Genomic DNA, 17388 nt, shown 5'->3' with positions numbered 1-17388 from the left:
AAATTTCTTAAAAAACATAAATTATCAAAACTAACTCAAAAAGTAATAAAAAATCAAAATAGACTCATCCACTAAATAAACTGAATTGATCATTAGAATCCTTCCAAAAAGAAAATTCCACTCCACATGGTTTTATTGATGACTTATATCAAAATATAGATCAATGAACATATAGATCAATGTAGCAGAATAAAAAGTCTAGAAATAGACCCACATATATGGTCAAAATTCATTTTCTTAAAAAAAAAAAAAATTCATTTTCTACACAGGTGCCATGTGTAATTAAATTGAGAAAGAATAGTATTTTCAACAAATGCTGACTGTATGAAAAATAAACTTTGACCTTTATTCTCATATAAACAAAATTAACTTGAAACAGATTACAGATATATTTATATACTATATAAATGTATGTATACACACACACACACACACAAAGGCTAAAACCATAAAACTCCTGTATGAAGACATGAAGATTTTCTCCCATGGGGTGGGCAAAGATTTCTTGAGTAAGATGAAAAAAGCACAAGCTAGAAATAAAATAAAATAAATAAAATATTGGAATTCATCAAAATTTAAAACTCTTTTGAAAAACACTGTTAAGAAAATAAAAAAGCCAAGTAAGATTGGAAGAAACTATTCACTATATATTCTAGCAAAAGAATTATATAAGAACTCCTACCTCAACTCAATACGTTTTTAAATGGGCAAAAGGTTTGAACAGACAAAAGAAGATATATGAGTGGCCAATACACATATGAAAAGATGCTCAAGATCAATAGTTATAAAGGAAATACAAATTAAGCCATAATGAGATGCTAATCTTCTGCCCCTCTAAAAGGGTTAAAATTCAAAAGACTGACAATACCAAGTGCTGATAAAGATACAGACTGACTAGAACTTTCATATATTGCTGGTGGGAAGGAAGGATGGTACAATTACTTTGGAACAGTTTGGCAGTTTCTTATTAAGTTAAACATCAGTTTCTGTAACACCCAGAAATTCTATTCTTAGGTATTTATCCAACGTCATGAGTGATGTTGGATGTGCCTGTATAAAAACATGTGTCTATATAAAAATTTGTATATGAAAATTCATAGTGGCTTTATTTCTAATAGTCCAAAGTTGGAAATAACTCAAATGCCTACCGACTGATGAATAAACAAAATGCAGTACATCCATAAACAAACACTACTCAGCAATATAAGGGAATGACACAAAATACACAACATTAATGAATCTCAAAACCATTATGCTGACCAAAAGAAGCCAGCCATAAAAAGTACATACTTAGAAGTCCATCTATATGAAATTCTAGAACAGGGAAAACTAGTCTGTAATGAAAGAATGCAGATCAGTGGTTGGGCCATGGTTGGAGATTGCAGTTTTAAGGGAAGGGAGACAAAGGAAATTTTGGGGAGATGATAGAAATTTTATCTTGATTGCAGTGGTGGTTATAAGGATATACTATTTTGTCAAAGCACAGTGAATTCTACAATTAAAACAAGTATATTTAATTGTATTTATTTCTCAATAAAGTTGATTTTAAAACAGATCATTAATTGAAAAACAAAATTCAATGCTGAAATAAAATGTTTTCTGCTTTTATGTTTTAGAAATGGCTCTACCTGTTAGTGTAAGTTAATATGCATAGTAATTTTTTAAATAGCTGGCTTTTATAGGTTTATAGAAGCAATTCCATCAAACTCAAGCTCTGTTTTGCATTTCTATCGACTGTACATTGAGGTTTGTTTTTAGAGATAGATAGTGAGCAGAATTAGCAAAAAAAAAAAAAAAAAAAGATTCAATCTTGAGTTCCACATAACCCATGAGAGTTGTTACACCTCGCTTCCTGGTAGGTAGATAAGGACTCAAGATGGGAAGTTCCGAGCTAATGAAAGTCATAAAAATCTTCAGATAGTCTATGTATCATAACAGCTCAGAACACGCATTATGACTCAAAGGTTTCAAATATTTAACTCTAAACAGCAATGAGATTTTGGAATAGCTGTGTGTTTAAGACCATTTAATTTTGAGGGGTTGGAGAGTCTACATGATCTGTAGGAAGAGCACAGACTTTGGAGTCAGACAAACATGGTTTGAATCCTGCACTGCCACTACCTGTATGACCCTGGGCACTTTGTTTAACCTCTCAGACTCAGTTTCTCTTTCTGTAAAAGGTTTTGCCTGACACATAGTACTCAAAAAAAATGTTAGTTCCATTTCTGCCCATACAAAGGTAGAGTTATAATCAATGTAGTCTTTTGAGAACATTAATCTATTGATAGAGTACAAGATACAATGGATGAGAAAAAGAGAAAGGACATAAAATAACCAGTGAGGAGGATTCAGAAATAATAATAGCTTGAACCAAGAAGGGGCAATGGAAATTGAAAAGAAAAAATGAATGCAAAACATTTGAAGAATGCATAGGATGGTATGGTATAAAGGCCAGGAACAAGAAGAGAATCAAAGATGTAGGTAAGGTTTCAAGATTATGTGAAATGGGGCACCTGGGTGGCTCAGTTGGTTAAGCGACTGCCTTCGGCTCAGGTCATGATCCTGGAGTCCCTGGATCGAGTCCCGCATCGGGCTCCCTGCTCATCAGGGAGCCTGCTTCTCCCTCTGACCCTCCCCCCTCTCATGTGCTCTCTCTCTCTCATTCTCTCTGTCTCAAATAAATAAATAAAATCTTAAAAAAAAAAAAAAAAGATTATGTGAAATGATAATGATGATATGACCAGAAACTTGGTAGCATATGACAAATGATAAAGTATCATGACAAATAAAAATACTGGTTTCCCAGATACAACAGGTTTTTTCTTAGAACACTTGTCTAACAGATGTAGTGAAAAGAAGGGCCACATGCACCCCAATGTTCATAGCAGCAATGTCCACAATAGCCAAACTGTGGAAAGAACCAAGATGCCCTTCAACAGACAAATGGATAAAGAAGATGTGGTCCATATATACAATGGAATATGACTCAGCCATCAGAAAGGATGAATACCCAACTTTTACATCAACATGAATGGGACTGGAGGAGATTATGCTAAGTGAAATAAGTCAAGCAGAGAAAGTCAATTATCATATGGTTTCACTTATTTGTGGAACATAAGGAATAGCATGGAGGACATTAGGAGAAGAAAGGGAAAAATGAAGGGGAGGGGGGAGTTGGAGGGAGAAAGAGCCATGAGAGACTATGGACTCCGGGAAACAGAGGGTTTTAGAGGGGAGGGAGGTGGGGGGATGGGCTAGCCTGGTGATGGGTATTAAGGAGGGCACATACTGCACGGAGCACTGGGTGTTATTCGAAAACAATGAATCATGGAACACTACATCAAAAACTAATCATAGTATGGTAACTAACATAACATAATAAAATTTAATTAAAAAAAAAAAGAACACTTGTCTATATTTTTTAGACCAACATGTGAACCACATATGTAATTTTAAAGCAGCTACTTTAAAAAGAAACAAGTGAAATTAATTATAATGCTATAGTTCACTTACCCCAATATATCCAAAATATTTTAATATGTAATCAATATAAAAATATTACTTTTTTATTATTTATTAAGGCTTCGAAATCTGGTATTTATTTTAAACTTACAGCATGTCACAATTTGGACTAGCCACATATAGTGAGCTACCATATTGAATAGTACTGGCTTACACTATTAGATACCATAATTAATTTTGATTTCCAGATATATAGGTAATCAAAATATGGTATATCCATTCAATGTTACACTACTCAGTAATGAAAAGGAACAGACTACAACATGGACTAACCTCAATTGCCTTATGCAAATGAAAAAAACAGACTCAAAAGCCTACTAAGTAACTCTATGTGATTCTAATTACCTGATATGCTGGAAGAGGCCAAAATATAAGAACCGAAACCAGATCAGTGGTTGCCTTAGACTGGAATTAGGAGGATGACTTGACTAAATTCACAAGGGAATTTTTAGGGATGGTGGAACTGTTCTGTATCTCAATTATGGCACTAGTTATATGACTATGTATTTGTCAAAACTCACAGAACTGTATAATTAAAAAGGGTGATGTACTGTATACAAATTTTATCTCAGTAAAGCCAATGTTAAGAAATTTATTATCAGAAGACAATGCTAATTATACAAGACCAATGGGGCGCCTGGGTGGCTCAGTTGGTTAAGCGACTGCCTTCGGCTCAGGTCATGATCCCGGAGTCCCGGGATCGAGTCCCACATTGGGCTCCCTGCTCGGCGGGGAGTCTGCTTCTCCCTCTAACCCTACCCCCTCTTGCGCTCGCTCTCTCACTCTCTCTCTAATTAAAAAAAAAAAAAAAATTATACAAGACCAAAATGGCCAAAAATATGCTTTTACATGAACACACTAAAGAAAAATATAGAAATGAAGGCATAATTTCTTACTCCCTAAATCTCTTATTTTACATAATTTTTATAAGTCTTACAAAGTAATACCATACAGTATGTTTTATTTTTATTATCTCAATGGTACATTAATATAAGTTTGTTTAATGGGATAGCTTCTTTAAAATGTATTAGCCCATTACATTTGACACCAAAAGCACAAACAACCAAAGGAAAATTAGATATGCTGGGCTTCAAAATCAAAAAATTTTGTGCTTCAAAGGACACTGTAAAGAAAACGAAGAGAAAACCTGAAGAATAGGAGAGGTATTTAGAAATCATGTATCTGATAAGGGACTTGACTCTAAAATATATAAAAAAATTTACTACTCAATAATTTAAAAATTCCAATTTAAACAATGGGCAGAGGATCTGATCAGACATTTCTCCAAAGAAGATATAAAAATGGCCAATAAACATATGAAAAGATGCTCAACATCTTTAGTTATCAGAGAAATGCAAATCAAAATGACGCGATAACCACTTCACATGATTAGAATGGCTATAATCAAAAAGATAATCTAACATGTGTTGGTGAGGATGTGTAGAAAATGGAACCCTTACACACTACTGGTGGAAATGTACAAATGGTACGGCTAGCTTGGAAAATAGTTGACAGTTTTTCAAAAGGTTAAACACAGGGTTCCCATATGATCCAATGATTCTACTTAGGTATATACCCAAGACAAATGAAAACATATGTCTACACAAAAACTTGTATGTTAATGTTCACAGCAGCATTATTCAAAATAGCCCAAAAGTGGAAATAACACAAATGTCCATCAACTGATAAACAGATGTGTTTTATCCATATAACAGAATATTACTTTATAAAAAGGAATGAAGTACTGATATGTACTACAACGTGGATGAACCTCAAAAACATTCTTAAACAAAAGATGTCAGTCACAAAATACCTCATATTTTATGATTCTATATATAGAACGTCCAAATGTCCAAAATAGGCAAATCTATCAACAGAAAATAGATTAGAAGTTGCCTAGAGCTGGAGGGGACTGGGGGAAGAGGGTTGGGGTACAGTGGCTAAAGGGTATGGAGTGTCTTTCTTTGGGGTGATGAAAATGTTCTAACATTGATCACGGTGACAGCTACACAACCCCCGAATATATTAATAAGCCACTGAACTGTATACTTTAAAAGGGTGATTTGTATTATATGTGAATTGTATTTCAATAAAGCGATTAAAAAATATTCTTATATGGTGGAAGACTTTTTAGTAAATACTAACAAAATAACTGAACAAGCAAAAGTGGTGCCCACACAAATATGTAACTTTAATGTTTTATAGTACCTTTAACATTAGGTCCAGAAAAATAGCAAAATTACCTTTTCTACTGAAGACAGCTGTTGCTGTAATCCATCACATTTTTTATTTAGCTCTTCAAAAAGAGTTTTATATTTTTCTGTTTGAGACTGTTGCAAATTAATTGTTCGCTGCTGTCTCACACAATCTTCTTCAAAGTTTTTTATCTGAGACTTTAAATCCTGAATTTCATTTTCCTATAGTTAGGAAATTATAGATTATGTGAAAAAATGCACAAGGTTTGGTATCACAACATAAAGCAGAAAACAAAAAGGAGCCTCATATGATTTGAGATACTTATATTCACTTCACAAAGAAAAACAAACTGCATTCCATTTTTATCTTCAAAAATGGAAGTCAGGGGGCGCCTGAGTGGCTCAGTCGTTAAGCGTCTGCCTTTGGCTCAGGTCATGATCCCAGTGTCCTGGGATCGAGCCCCGCATCGGGCTCCCTGCTCCGCAGGAAGCCTGCTTCTCCCTCTCCCACTCCCTCTGCTTGTGTTCCCTCTTTCACTTTGTCTCTCTGTCAAATAAATAAATAAAATCTTTAAAAAAAAAAAAAAAAGGAACTCAGATGTTTTATTTTTATTTAAGAGCTTACATTTGTAAATCTTATACAGAAAATTCTAACTGCTAACAAGTATTTAATATTCTTTAGCTGTGAAAATTCAACATCTCAAAATAGAATAAAATTTAGTATTTACATATAATTCAAAATTTAACTGTAAATTACATCTCAATGAATGTATTTTAAAAAATAACTGAAACTGCTCCTAAAATATCTTTGAATATTAGAGGATTTATTTTGACAGGTTTTTACCTTTTTATTGCATTCATATACAACATTATCCAATTCCTCCTGCATAACACGGAGTTTGGCCTTTAAAAATCTGTTCTGGGCTTCTGTGGATTTAAATAATTACATTTATTGTCTTTCACTGAATCTAAGATGCCACCAATTGCAAGACAGACCATTATTCTATGAGGAAAAAATGTTCAAGATGGGGAATTTAACAGGAGATCCCTGTCTGAGAACACTAAAGACACTAAATACCCATACTATAAAGATAAATGAAAAACAAATCCACCCAACAGAAAGGAACTCTTCACATCTCAACCTGGAACTGAGTAAAGAAGGGAAAAACAACAAAAACCTCTCCTGAGAATCTAAACCACAAGCCAGTACTCACGTTAAGTCTGCAGACTGAATTTGTCTTTACCAATGTGATCCAAAATACCTCAGTCAGAATTTAAAGTGGTTTCAGGTTGGTAACGTCCCCAGGTGTTTGGCAGAAACAAACATAAAACCTCTCTAGCAAAACTCAACTTCAATCTCAGCCACTGTGATTGTAAAATACTAGTGATTGTAACACATATCCCGATTTCACGGAAGTTAAAATGTAGTCTATGTGCCTTAGAAGCAAAGAAACACACTAATACCTTACTGCTGAAGTTTTCTCCCACAGTCCCTAAGATCTGCCTTTGGTATTTCATTGCTACCTAAAATTCTTTATTCAATGATATCAGCAGCAAATCTTTGATGTTTCTAGAACTATGTAAGTAAATAAAGTGAAAAGTGAACTTAGAACTCACTCCATAATTCATTTGATCATTTATCCAAAAAATATACATTAAGTCTCTATAATGTTCCAGGCATAGTAGGGATAAGACAAGCTTTGCCTTCATGGATCTTATCTTGAATAAACACCCTGAACTGTCTCTGAGGAGTTATTAGGATATATCATCCCAAAAGAGCACAAACATCTCCATATATACTTTCCATTCCAAAGCTCTTCTTACTAAATGTTCCCAGTGTTACCATGGAGCTGATTAACGATGACTGGCTCTAACCCACCTAGACCTGTCTAGCCTCAAATCTCCTTCAAGCCTCTCATGACACTCCAGGTTAGCACAGTATAGAAGGGAAATGATATATTTAAAAATGTGAAGTTTGCAGTAGTTGGTCTCTAAGGAGAAAGGAGGAAGAATGGGAGAGCATGACTTCGTCCATCTCTTTCTCTCCCCCAACTAACCTCAGTGTAACCAAGGAGCCGAATGCTCTCACCTGTGCAGGCCCATAGCATTAACCTCCCATCCCCATCTCCCTCTGACTTTAGTCTTACAGAGCAGTATGTGCTACTAAGCTACTTTTTTTTTAATCTTTTCCTCTTGCCTGTACAGCCATTCAGGCAATCATCTGGAATAAGAGAAAACTCTGCCAGAAGGGAAGATACCTTGGCCAAAGAGTCTGGAAAGGGAAGGGAGGGAGGCAAAGTGGCAGAGAGGTGATTCAGCAATAAAAAGAAACTAGCAATTTAAGGTAGTCTGTTTGTACTGGTTCTATGTATCTAAAAGCAGGAATATTCTAACAGGGCCATGGGTGAAGAACAGTCAATGTGTGACCACTGTGTCCTTGAAGGCATCTTGACAGAGACATAAAGGCAACTTCCTGCTTCACTTACCTTCTCTTCTGAAAAGTACCCCCAGAGAGTTTAGATAAGTCAGTAAATGTAATAAATTCATAAATGAATTGCTCATTTATGACTAAGTAGCATGCAGCACAATAATCATTACACATATAAATTATTACGGTTTTCACAGAATCAAGAGAATTTTAAAGATACAGCTTATGACCATCTCATACAAACTGCTAAATTTTGAAATGAAGAAACTGCTATTACAGAGAGGCTAAGTGGCTTGCCTGACGTCACAACTATAGTTCAGTATTAACCATGTTCAAATACACTCAATTGTCTTATTCTTTGTTTATAAACGCATAGGTAGCTCCTCATAAATTCAACAGTTCTAAAGGCATTACTGGTAACTAAATTCTGTTTTTGGATGATCTAAACTTAGTATTATTTTTCAAAGTGATATGCAGAGAACAAGTTTATAAGAAAGAAAATTACATTCATTAGAAAACTAATGTGATCATTTTAACTGATGCCACATCAACCATTCATTTATACTTTTAACATGCAGTAAGTAGAATACAGTATCAACAGATGAAAGGAATTCAAAGAAACATTGGGTTTTAAAAATTATTTTAATGTGGGGCACCTGGGTGGCTCAGTTGGTTTAGTGTCCGACTCTTGATTTTGGTTCTGGCCATGATCTCAGGGTTGTGAGATGGAGCCCTGCATTGGGCTCTGCACTGGGCATGAAGCCTGCTTAAGATTCTCTCTCTCCTTCTCCCTTTGCCCCCCCCCAAATTATTTTAATGTTTTAATGATAAGCTATGGGGCATTTTAAGCTTGGTTGAAATGTGGTCAATGAAACCAATACCATACAGTCTTTTTTTTAAAAGATTTATTTATTGAGGGGGGAGGGGCTTTGGGAGAGGGAGATAATCTCAACCAGACTCCCTCATGAGTGGGGAGCCTGACACAGGGCTCAATCCCACCACCCTGAGATCATGACCTGAGCTGAAATCAAGAGTTGGCGCTTAAGTGACTGAGCCATCCAGGCACCCTCCATATAATGTTTTTCATTTTTACTTTTTATAATGGAAAATGTCAAACATATATATAGAGATGATGTCAATGAAAAACCACTTTCCCATCACCCATTTTCAACAATTATTGACTCAAAACCAATTTTATTTCATCTATAATTCCACTCACTCCTCTTACCATCATGTCCCACTAGATGATTTTGAAACAAATGCAAGATATCACAACACATTTTTTAAATGCAAGAAAAATCGTTCCCAAATATCTTTTTCTAAGTAAATGTGATATAAGGACAAAAATAAAACTTACCTGTTCCAATATTATTACTAACACCACAAAAAATATCATCATCTATATAATCAGGCAAACCTTCTTCCTCCAGTTGCCCTTCAAGTCTGCTAATTGTTTTTGCAAGAGAAAAGTCTGAAAAATCCTCTGGAATAGCAACATCATTGGCAGTCTGTACATCAGAGTATTTCAATTTTATACTATAAATAAATAAACACACACATATATACACATTCATATATTACATACAATGTCAATATACAAAGGAGATATGATTTTATTCAAATAAAGCAGATCAAAATTAATTTTAAATTTATGAAATCTACAATTGATACTTTCAAGGATGATACTATAAAAGACTTAACTGACTTTCAATTTTTATGAATCACACAGCTACAGAGTTAGAGAAGGCTTATGAAGCCAGTTTGTCTAGACATTGCCTCCAAACAAGTAAACGTCAAAACTAAGAGTGCTGAACTTAGCCTTCCAGGTCAAATCCATACTGCAGCTTTTAAATTACATGCTGCTGAAGAAGAACTGTATAAAGTGATATTGCTTCTAGCCATAATTCTGCAAACACTAAAGAATAATACCTCTTAAGAAAAAAATTAGAGTGAAGTTATTAGCTCAATCAAAATCAACTCTTTTTTTCCACCTAACGAAACACTTTCTAACCAGAATCAAAAATCAACCAAAAAATTAGATTTGGTTTTCTTAACAAGGGAAGAAATATGAAATAAAAGTCACTAGTAAAGGCATTAAGGATGGGCCAGCCCCAACCCACTGTTTGTGGTTCTAAAAGCCTTATTTTTAACTTTTTACTTAAAGCCTAACTTACCTTTTACCACATAAGCAAAGCCTTCAGAATTCTACTTAGAAAAACAACCTTTTCTTTAAAAAGTAATTTTGAAGTCTGAAAATAAGATAACCAGTTACGTTATGTATGCAGATATGTTCTCTTTTCTTCTTTTTTAGATTTTCTCTTTGTTATCCCTTCATTCTATTTTTTCTGTCTTTTATTCAAAAAGCAAAAAAGTTATTTAGCCAATTAAAAGACACAAACATTAAAAGATTTTTCTAGGATTACAATGCAATTATCATTTTGGGTAAGTAACACACATTTAATAAAAAGAAGCTGGCTGGTACAATCCACTGCAGGTGTGACCTTCCTTTTCTAGGTCTCCTATCCCAGAGAGCCTCTTGGTCCCCTTGTCAAGCTTAAAACACTAAGACAGTCTTGAATTCTTTCCCACCAAAAACAAGAATGTCAATTACAATGATACTACAGTCTTACTTTGAGCACACCAAATCATTCTGTATGTCAAGATACACAATAATGTATAGTGTTCTATTAAATGCTCAAAAAAGTAGACTAGTTTGAGAGAACTAGGCAGAGAAAGACACCTACGTTCTAGTCTTAGCTCCCAGAAAATATCTCATTAACACTTAAAAATTTGAAATGTGGCGATTTTGTTGAGAGAACAACATAAAATGTTTAGTAACTGCTGCAAGACATTTCTGAGTAGAACATGTTTTAAGTTATTGAATGTAGGTAAGATATAGACAATGTAAGGTATAAAAAGATCTGGAAAAAGAAAAAGAGCTTAATAATTAAAATGATGGTACTGTGAATCATAAAACTAAAAAAGGAAAGTAATACTTTTAAAACTGTTCTATACCTTGAATTTGTTTTCCTTCCTTTATTCGCAGAGCGCAGTTTATTTTGAACCTTGTTTACTGCATCAACATTTTCGGTCTTTGGCTACATCAAAAGAATTTAAATTATTTATTAATTAGATTCTAATCATTTGTCATGGAAAGCAATTTTGTAATACACAGAATTGCTAGTTTACGACACACAAGAATTGCTATTTTCATGGAATTAATCAAATTGTATTTTAAAGAATCCCAGAATTGTATATATCTAGGAAAAGACCTAGATATCACTGGCACCAATAGATTCAAAGATAAGGAAAATGAGCCTCCAAAATTCAAGGATAATCAGCTACCTAGTGGAACATTAAACTGGATGTTCTGGCTCACAGAAATTAGTTCTCCTCACTGATTATTCCCCAGACAGACCTTCGCATACACCGTTCCCTTGGCCTAGATCCTAGTAGGTGGGGAACGTGTAGATCCCAATTCACCCAGCACCTGCAATAGTGATCTACACACTGTAAATATTTAAATGAATGAATAAACCTCTCAAATTACCTCCTTTGTATATAAATACTTTTCTTTTTTGGGTGGTATATCTAGTAAATCTGGGCTTCAGAGAGGAAACTAAAAATGCTTAGGTTACAGATTCATTTTACTTAGAATTTTTTCCAATATATATCCAGATTATTCAGTGAAATTATGAAACAAAAAAGGATTCAATTTATTTTATGAGCAACATTTCATGAAGGCATTTCTTCTAAGTATCAAGGCTTATATTCTATTTCTATAGTCATACTCTGTTTTATTCTAAGAAAATTCTAAAAAATAACCTAAATTCTACAGAATGTAATTATATTTATAGAAAGTTTTATTTTTTTTTAAACATTTTATTTATTTATTTGAGAGCACACAAGCAGGGGGAGAGCAGGCAGAGGGAGAGGGAGAAGCAGGCTCCCCGCTGAGCAGGGAGCCCGATGCGGGACTCGATCCCAGGACCCCGGGATCATGACCTGAGCCGAAGGCAGCCTCTTAACCAACTGAGCCTCCCAGGCACCCCAAAAGTTTGATTTCATACCTTAGTTTCTGAATGTAGATGAACTATCCCTTCAGACAACAGACCTCTACAGACCAAAAATAAACATTACACGTTAACAATAGATGATACTAAAGTGAGACACAATAAAATTGAACAGTAATTATATCTGAAAGGGAAAATAGACAACTATCAAGTAGACTTTGCTATGATTCTAGTCATGCACCTGTTAATTTATTTTGATAAGTATCAAAAACAACAAAAGTTCTTTGGTTAAATAATTCACCTTTGAGAAGATATACTATAATACCAATATTTTTGTAGTGAAATATAGCACAAATTTTAACAAATGAAAATCATAAGGAGTGATTATTGGTAATACACAGGGATTATCAATTTTACAAAATGATTCACCACAAGGCTTTTTAGTGTGAGCCCATCCAGTGTTATCCTTTGTAAATGCATTTAAATACTTGGTCAGTGTCTGTTTTCCCCATTACACTGTGAACTCCATGAGGGTAGGAATCATGTCTGCCTTGTTCACTGCTCTATGCCTAGTACATGGCATAGTACCTAGCATATGAGCTCTTAAACTGTCACTGAATAAGTATTTGTTAAATGCATGAATAAATACATCTAAAATACAACTCATTTTTTTTTAACATTTTAACTTCACATTCTTTTTTTTATTGAAGTGTAATTGACATACAATAGCCTATTAGTTTCAGGTGTACATCACAGTGATTCAATATCTTTATATATTACAAAATGGCCCCCACAACAGGTCTAGTTACCATCTGTTACCATACAAAGTTGTTATAATATTATTGACTATATTCCGTGTGCTGTAATTACATTGCCACAACTAACTCATTTTATTACTGGAAGTTTGACCTCTAAAATACAACTCATTTTTATGCACAGTTTTCAAAATATGTTTTTATTTAAAACAAAGAGTGTTTATGGGGTCTGCACTTTATGGCCCATGGGCTGAATCCACCCACATCCATTCATTTCACATTATCTATGGCTGTTTTCTCACTACAACAGCAAAGTTGAGTAGTTATGACAAAGACTGTAAAGCCCACAAATACAAAAATTTTGTAAATTTTATTGGATGAGTTTGCCTACCCCGATCAATTGTCTAGATCATCCCCATTACATGTATTAATATTTCTGAAAATCTACCATGTTACTACTGTTACTATTAAAAACCAAAAAACCAAAAAAAACCCCTCCATCATATCCCTTGAGAATTCATAACCATAAGGACACAAAAACAAAATTACTTTCTGTCATATGCCACCTACTCAACTAAGTTATTTCAATATTAAACACAAAAATATACTTAGATAATATTATATACAACCTTTTAAAGAACTAGAAATAGCTCTGGGAAGAAAAAAGGTGGCTTTCAAAATACCTTAAAATTATAGAGACTAAAGAATCATTCTCACATACGACATTAAACTGTTACCAAGTTTTATTCAAATCTTAAGCGTCCTCTTTAATGGCCTTCATATCAAATTAATATTTGCCATTTCCTTACATTTTCTACATCTTCCATCTCCGCTCCCCTGATACACATATGTATCAGCCAAAAGACATTTAAGGGTTATTGGTCTCCCTCAGGTTTAGCAGAGTGACATTATTTTGCTAGTGTATTTCCATGAAAAATGAACTAAAACACAGTACTCTAGCTATTTTTGTTACACTTCTCCATGAAAGGTTTGTGTGTAACATAACTGAAATGATTTGTGTGGTAAATCTTGCTTCCAGCAGAATGAAGGATATGTATGCTATACTATTAGGAAACTAAATTCTGGTTACCTGACCATATTGTTTGGCAGAGTAACCTTGGATGTTGAAGATCTATTATAATATATACTGCCTGACCACCATCATTTACATGAATGATTGTTCCAAGCCAAAATGGACTGTCTCTTTACAGAATTACCTCCCATCTTCAGCAATTTCCAAATAATAGTCAAGGGGCATGTTTCACATGGTAAAAGCCATCTGTTCAAACAGTAGCATTTTTTTAAAAAGCCACCTGATCAAGGTAAACAGAGGTGTCATCACCACTTTGCACTTAAGGAAAATTTAGTGAAAGGAAACCGACAGATTTATTTTTATGCTTGTGAAATCAGTCTCTCACTTGCTTCAACAGAATCTAGGGATTAGCTGTTGTTACCATCATTTCAGTCTTTTAGTTTACTTAATAAAAGCTGTGCCTAATCTTTGTAATACAAATTTTGGAATTTTGATAACTGCTAAACATCATTTCCCATAAAATATCAGAAAGCATTACATATAAGGATATGTAGTTTCATGTGTGTATATCAAATGATATAAAAAAATTTAAAATACACTTTTTAGATTTACAGTTCTATAAATTTTTTTAAAGTTTTATTCATTTTTAGGGAGGGAGAGAGCACTTAAGTAGGGGGAGGGGCAGAAAGATAGAATCTTTCAAGCAGACTCCCCACTGAGCAAGAAGTCCAATGTGGGGCTCAATCCCACAAGCCATGAGATCATGTCAGAGTCAGACATCCAACCGACTGAACCACCCAGGCACCTCTATAGTTCTATAAATTTTTTTTTTTTTTAGATTTTATTTATTTGTCAGAGAGAAAGAGAGCACAAGCAGGGGGAGCGGCAGGCAGAGGGAGAAGCAGGCTCCCTGTTGAGCAAGGAGCCCGATACGGAACTCGATCCCAGGACCCTGGGATCATGACCTGAGCTGAAGGCAGAGGCTTAACTGACTGAGTCCCAAACAGTTCTATAAATTTTAACAAATTTTATGGTCATGTAGCCACCACAACAACTAAGATAGAGACAATTTCCATCATCACCAAAATTTCCATTGTGACTCTTTGTAGTTAATTCCCTCCCCTCCATAACACACAAACACTAATCAGATTCTGTGGCTATAGTTTTACCTTTTTCAGAACGTCAAATAAATGGAATATGGGGGGGGGGGGAAAGACAGGGAAACCAACCAGAAAACAGACTCCTAACTCTAGAGAACAAACTGATGGTTACTGGAGAGGAAGTAGGCAGGGAGAGAGACTAGATGGGGGATGGGCATTTCTTTTTGTTTGTAAGTCCTCTAAGGTGTTTAAACATTCTACCCTGTTAGGGCCGTGCTGCTCTCACAGCCTGCTTCTTCATCTTAGAAGACTGGGAGGACCTACAGCTGTTTTGAGATTTAAACAGTCACAGTTTTAGTCTATCATTCAAAGTTTCTTAGCTGGTACAACTCCCTCCCAAAACTAGTGGATTTCATATCTGTTTGATTCCAGTCAGTTCCATGTGCCATTACCACATCCACTGTTCTTTCCAAGACTATATTTCTTTACACTGAACACCTCACCCTCTTCCCCACCCCCCCCCCACTTTAATAATGGCTTACTTTGAGGTTGTCAGGCTTCTATAGGGAGACTATACCTTTAGTTAGAGCTTTGCCTGGAGCCATTTTATCTAATTGGAAGTTTCACTAGGTGCCATTCAAAATGATCCTTGCCCTGAAGAACCTTAATCCATTATAAAGTCTTATCAATAGCATGAAGACCACATCTTTAGTCTGATCTTTGCTTCAAAGCTGAGCTTTAATAGGCTTTGTTCCTCAAAGACTTCCTCAATTGGCGCCTGGGTGGCTCAGTCGGTTAAGCGTCTGCCTTTGGCTCAGGTCATGATCCCAGGGTCCTGGGATGGAGCCCCACATCGGGCTCCCTGCTGTGCAAGGAGCCTGCTTCTCCCTCTCTCTGCCTGCCTCTCCCGCTGCTCGTGCTCTCTCTTTCTCTCTCTCTCTCTGTATCTCAAATGAATAAATAAAATCTTAAAAAATAAAAAAATAAAAGCAGCTAACCCTACAAAGCAAGGGTAATCAAGACAGTGTGGTACTGGCATAAGAACAGATATATAGATCAATGGAATAGAATTGAGAGTCCACAAATGAAACCATGTGCCTCCAGTCAGCTGATTTTTGACAAGACTGCCAAGACAATTCAGTGTGGAAAGAATACAACTAATAGTAACAGCACATACTACTAATGTTGTTTTCCAACCTCTCCCCTCCCCCCCCCCAAGAGCACAAGTTCATTTGACACCTGTTCTGCCTTCCAATTTACCAAAGGTGGCAGCTTTACTAAATCCATTGCCACTATATTAATAGTACCTCTCTACCTTTCCAGCCTCCAGGATCAGTTTCCTTGCTGGCTACCACCTAACTACGAAGCTAAAGACACACTTTCCTAGTTTTTGTCATATGGCACCTAATTCTCAATACCAATTGCTGTATTCGTTAGGATAAGCTAGGAGATCAACCCCAAAATTTCAGCGGCTTAACACAAAGTAGCAGTAGAGAGGGATAGAGGGCCCTTTTTTCCCATAAGTTCCACATGGTCACCCAGAGACTAGGCTGGGAGGTTTCATTAACTGGATTTTCACTGATCATGGCAGAGAAAGAGTCAGCTGGAGGTTCAAAATACAACTCCTATCAGTTGGCTTGGAAGAGAATAATCTGACTTCTGCTCATAGCAGCTAGGAATGTTGGGTGAACACCATTGCCTCTGCTATACCATTTTATACTTTTATTCACACAGATCCTTTGTTTCCTGTTAAGTTTATTCCTAAATACATCTCCATTCCCTATTTTTTTTTAAAGATTTTATTTACTTGTCAGAGAGAGAGAGAGCACAAGCAGGTGGGGAGTGGCAGGCAGAGGGAGAAGCACACAGAGGGAGAACCAGGCTCCCCATCGAGCAAGGAGCCTGATGTGGGACTCGATCCCAGGACTCTGGGATTATGACCTGAGCTGAAGGCAGACACTTAACTGACTGAGCCACCCAAGCGTCCCGATTCTCTATTTTTTTGACATACCTGAAGTTCACGTGAAATTCAAGGAAAAACAGATCTATTTTATTTTTACGAACTTATTTTTATCTAATTTTCATATGGAATTTAAAAAAAAGAAAGATAGTATACTATGTAAGAAAAGGTTCAGAAATCTTACCAACTGTGGTTTGCATCTCAGTGAAATCACATATTATCTATATATCCTTGGGCAAGCTACGGAACTTTGCTAAGCTCCTATTTCCTCATTTTTATAATGAGGACAATAATATTTATTTCAAAATAATACTTTAAGGACTAAATGACATAAAGTAGGTAAAGGGTTTACATCATGTCTGGTTCATATAAGCCTCCATTT

At 35.3% G+C, this 17388-nt stretch overlaps 1 protein-coding gene across 3 annotated transcripts in view; it reads right to left on the bottom strand.

Moving 5' to 3' along the window:
• Positions 1 to 17388, bottom strand: part of TEX9 (testis expressed 9) — a 159685-nt gene that overhangs the window by 54552 nt on the left and 87745 nt on the right. For all 3 annotated transcript variants that reach the window (XM_034994737.1, XM_034994738.1, XM_034994736.1), the window contains exons 4-8: positions 12216 to 12261; positions 11161 to 11243; positions 9503 to 9681; positions 6562 to 6644; positions 5766 to 5939 (exon numbers count right to left, since the gene is read on the bottom strand). In XM_034994737.1, coding sequence (XP_034850628.1) covers positions 5766 to 5939; positions 6562 to 6644; positions 9503 to 9681; positions 11161 to 11243; positions 12216 to 12261 — 565 coding nt within the window. The remainder of the gene's footprint in view (positions 1 to 5765; positions 5940 to 6561; positions 6645 to 9502; positions 9682 to 11160; positions 11244 to 12215; positions 12262 to 17388) is intronic.

This window comes from Mirounga leonina, unplaced genomic scaffold, assembly GCF_011800145.1.
Source record: "Mirounga leonina isolate KUSES-001 unplaced genomic scaffold, KU_Mleo_1.0 Mir_91, whole genome shotgun sequence".
Lineage (NCBI taxonomy): Eukaryota > Metazoa > Chordata > Mammalia > Carnivora > Phocidae > Mirounga > Mirounga leonina.
The sequence above is the reverse complement of the archived record's forward strand: the minus strand, read 5'-3'. Positions and strand labels throughout refer to the sequence as shown.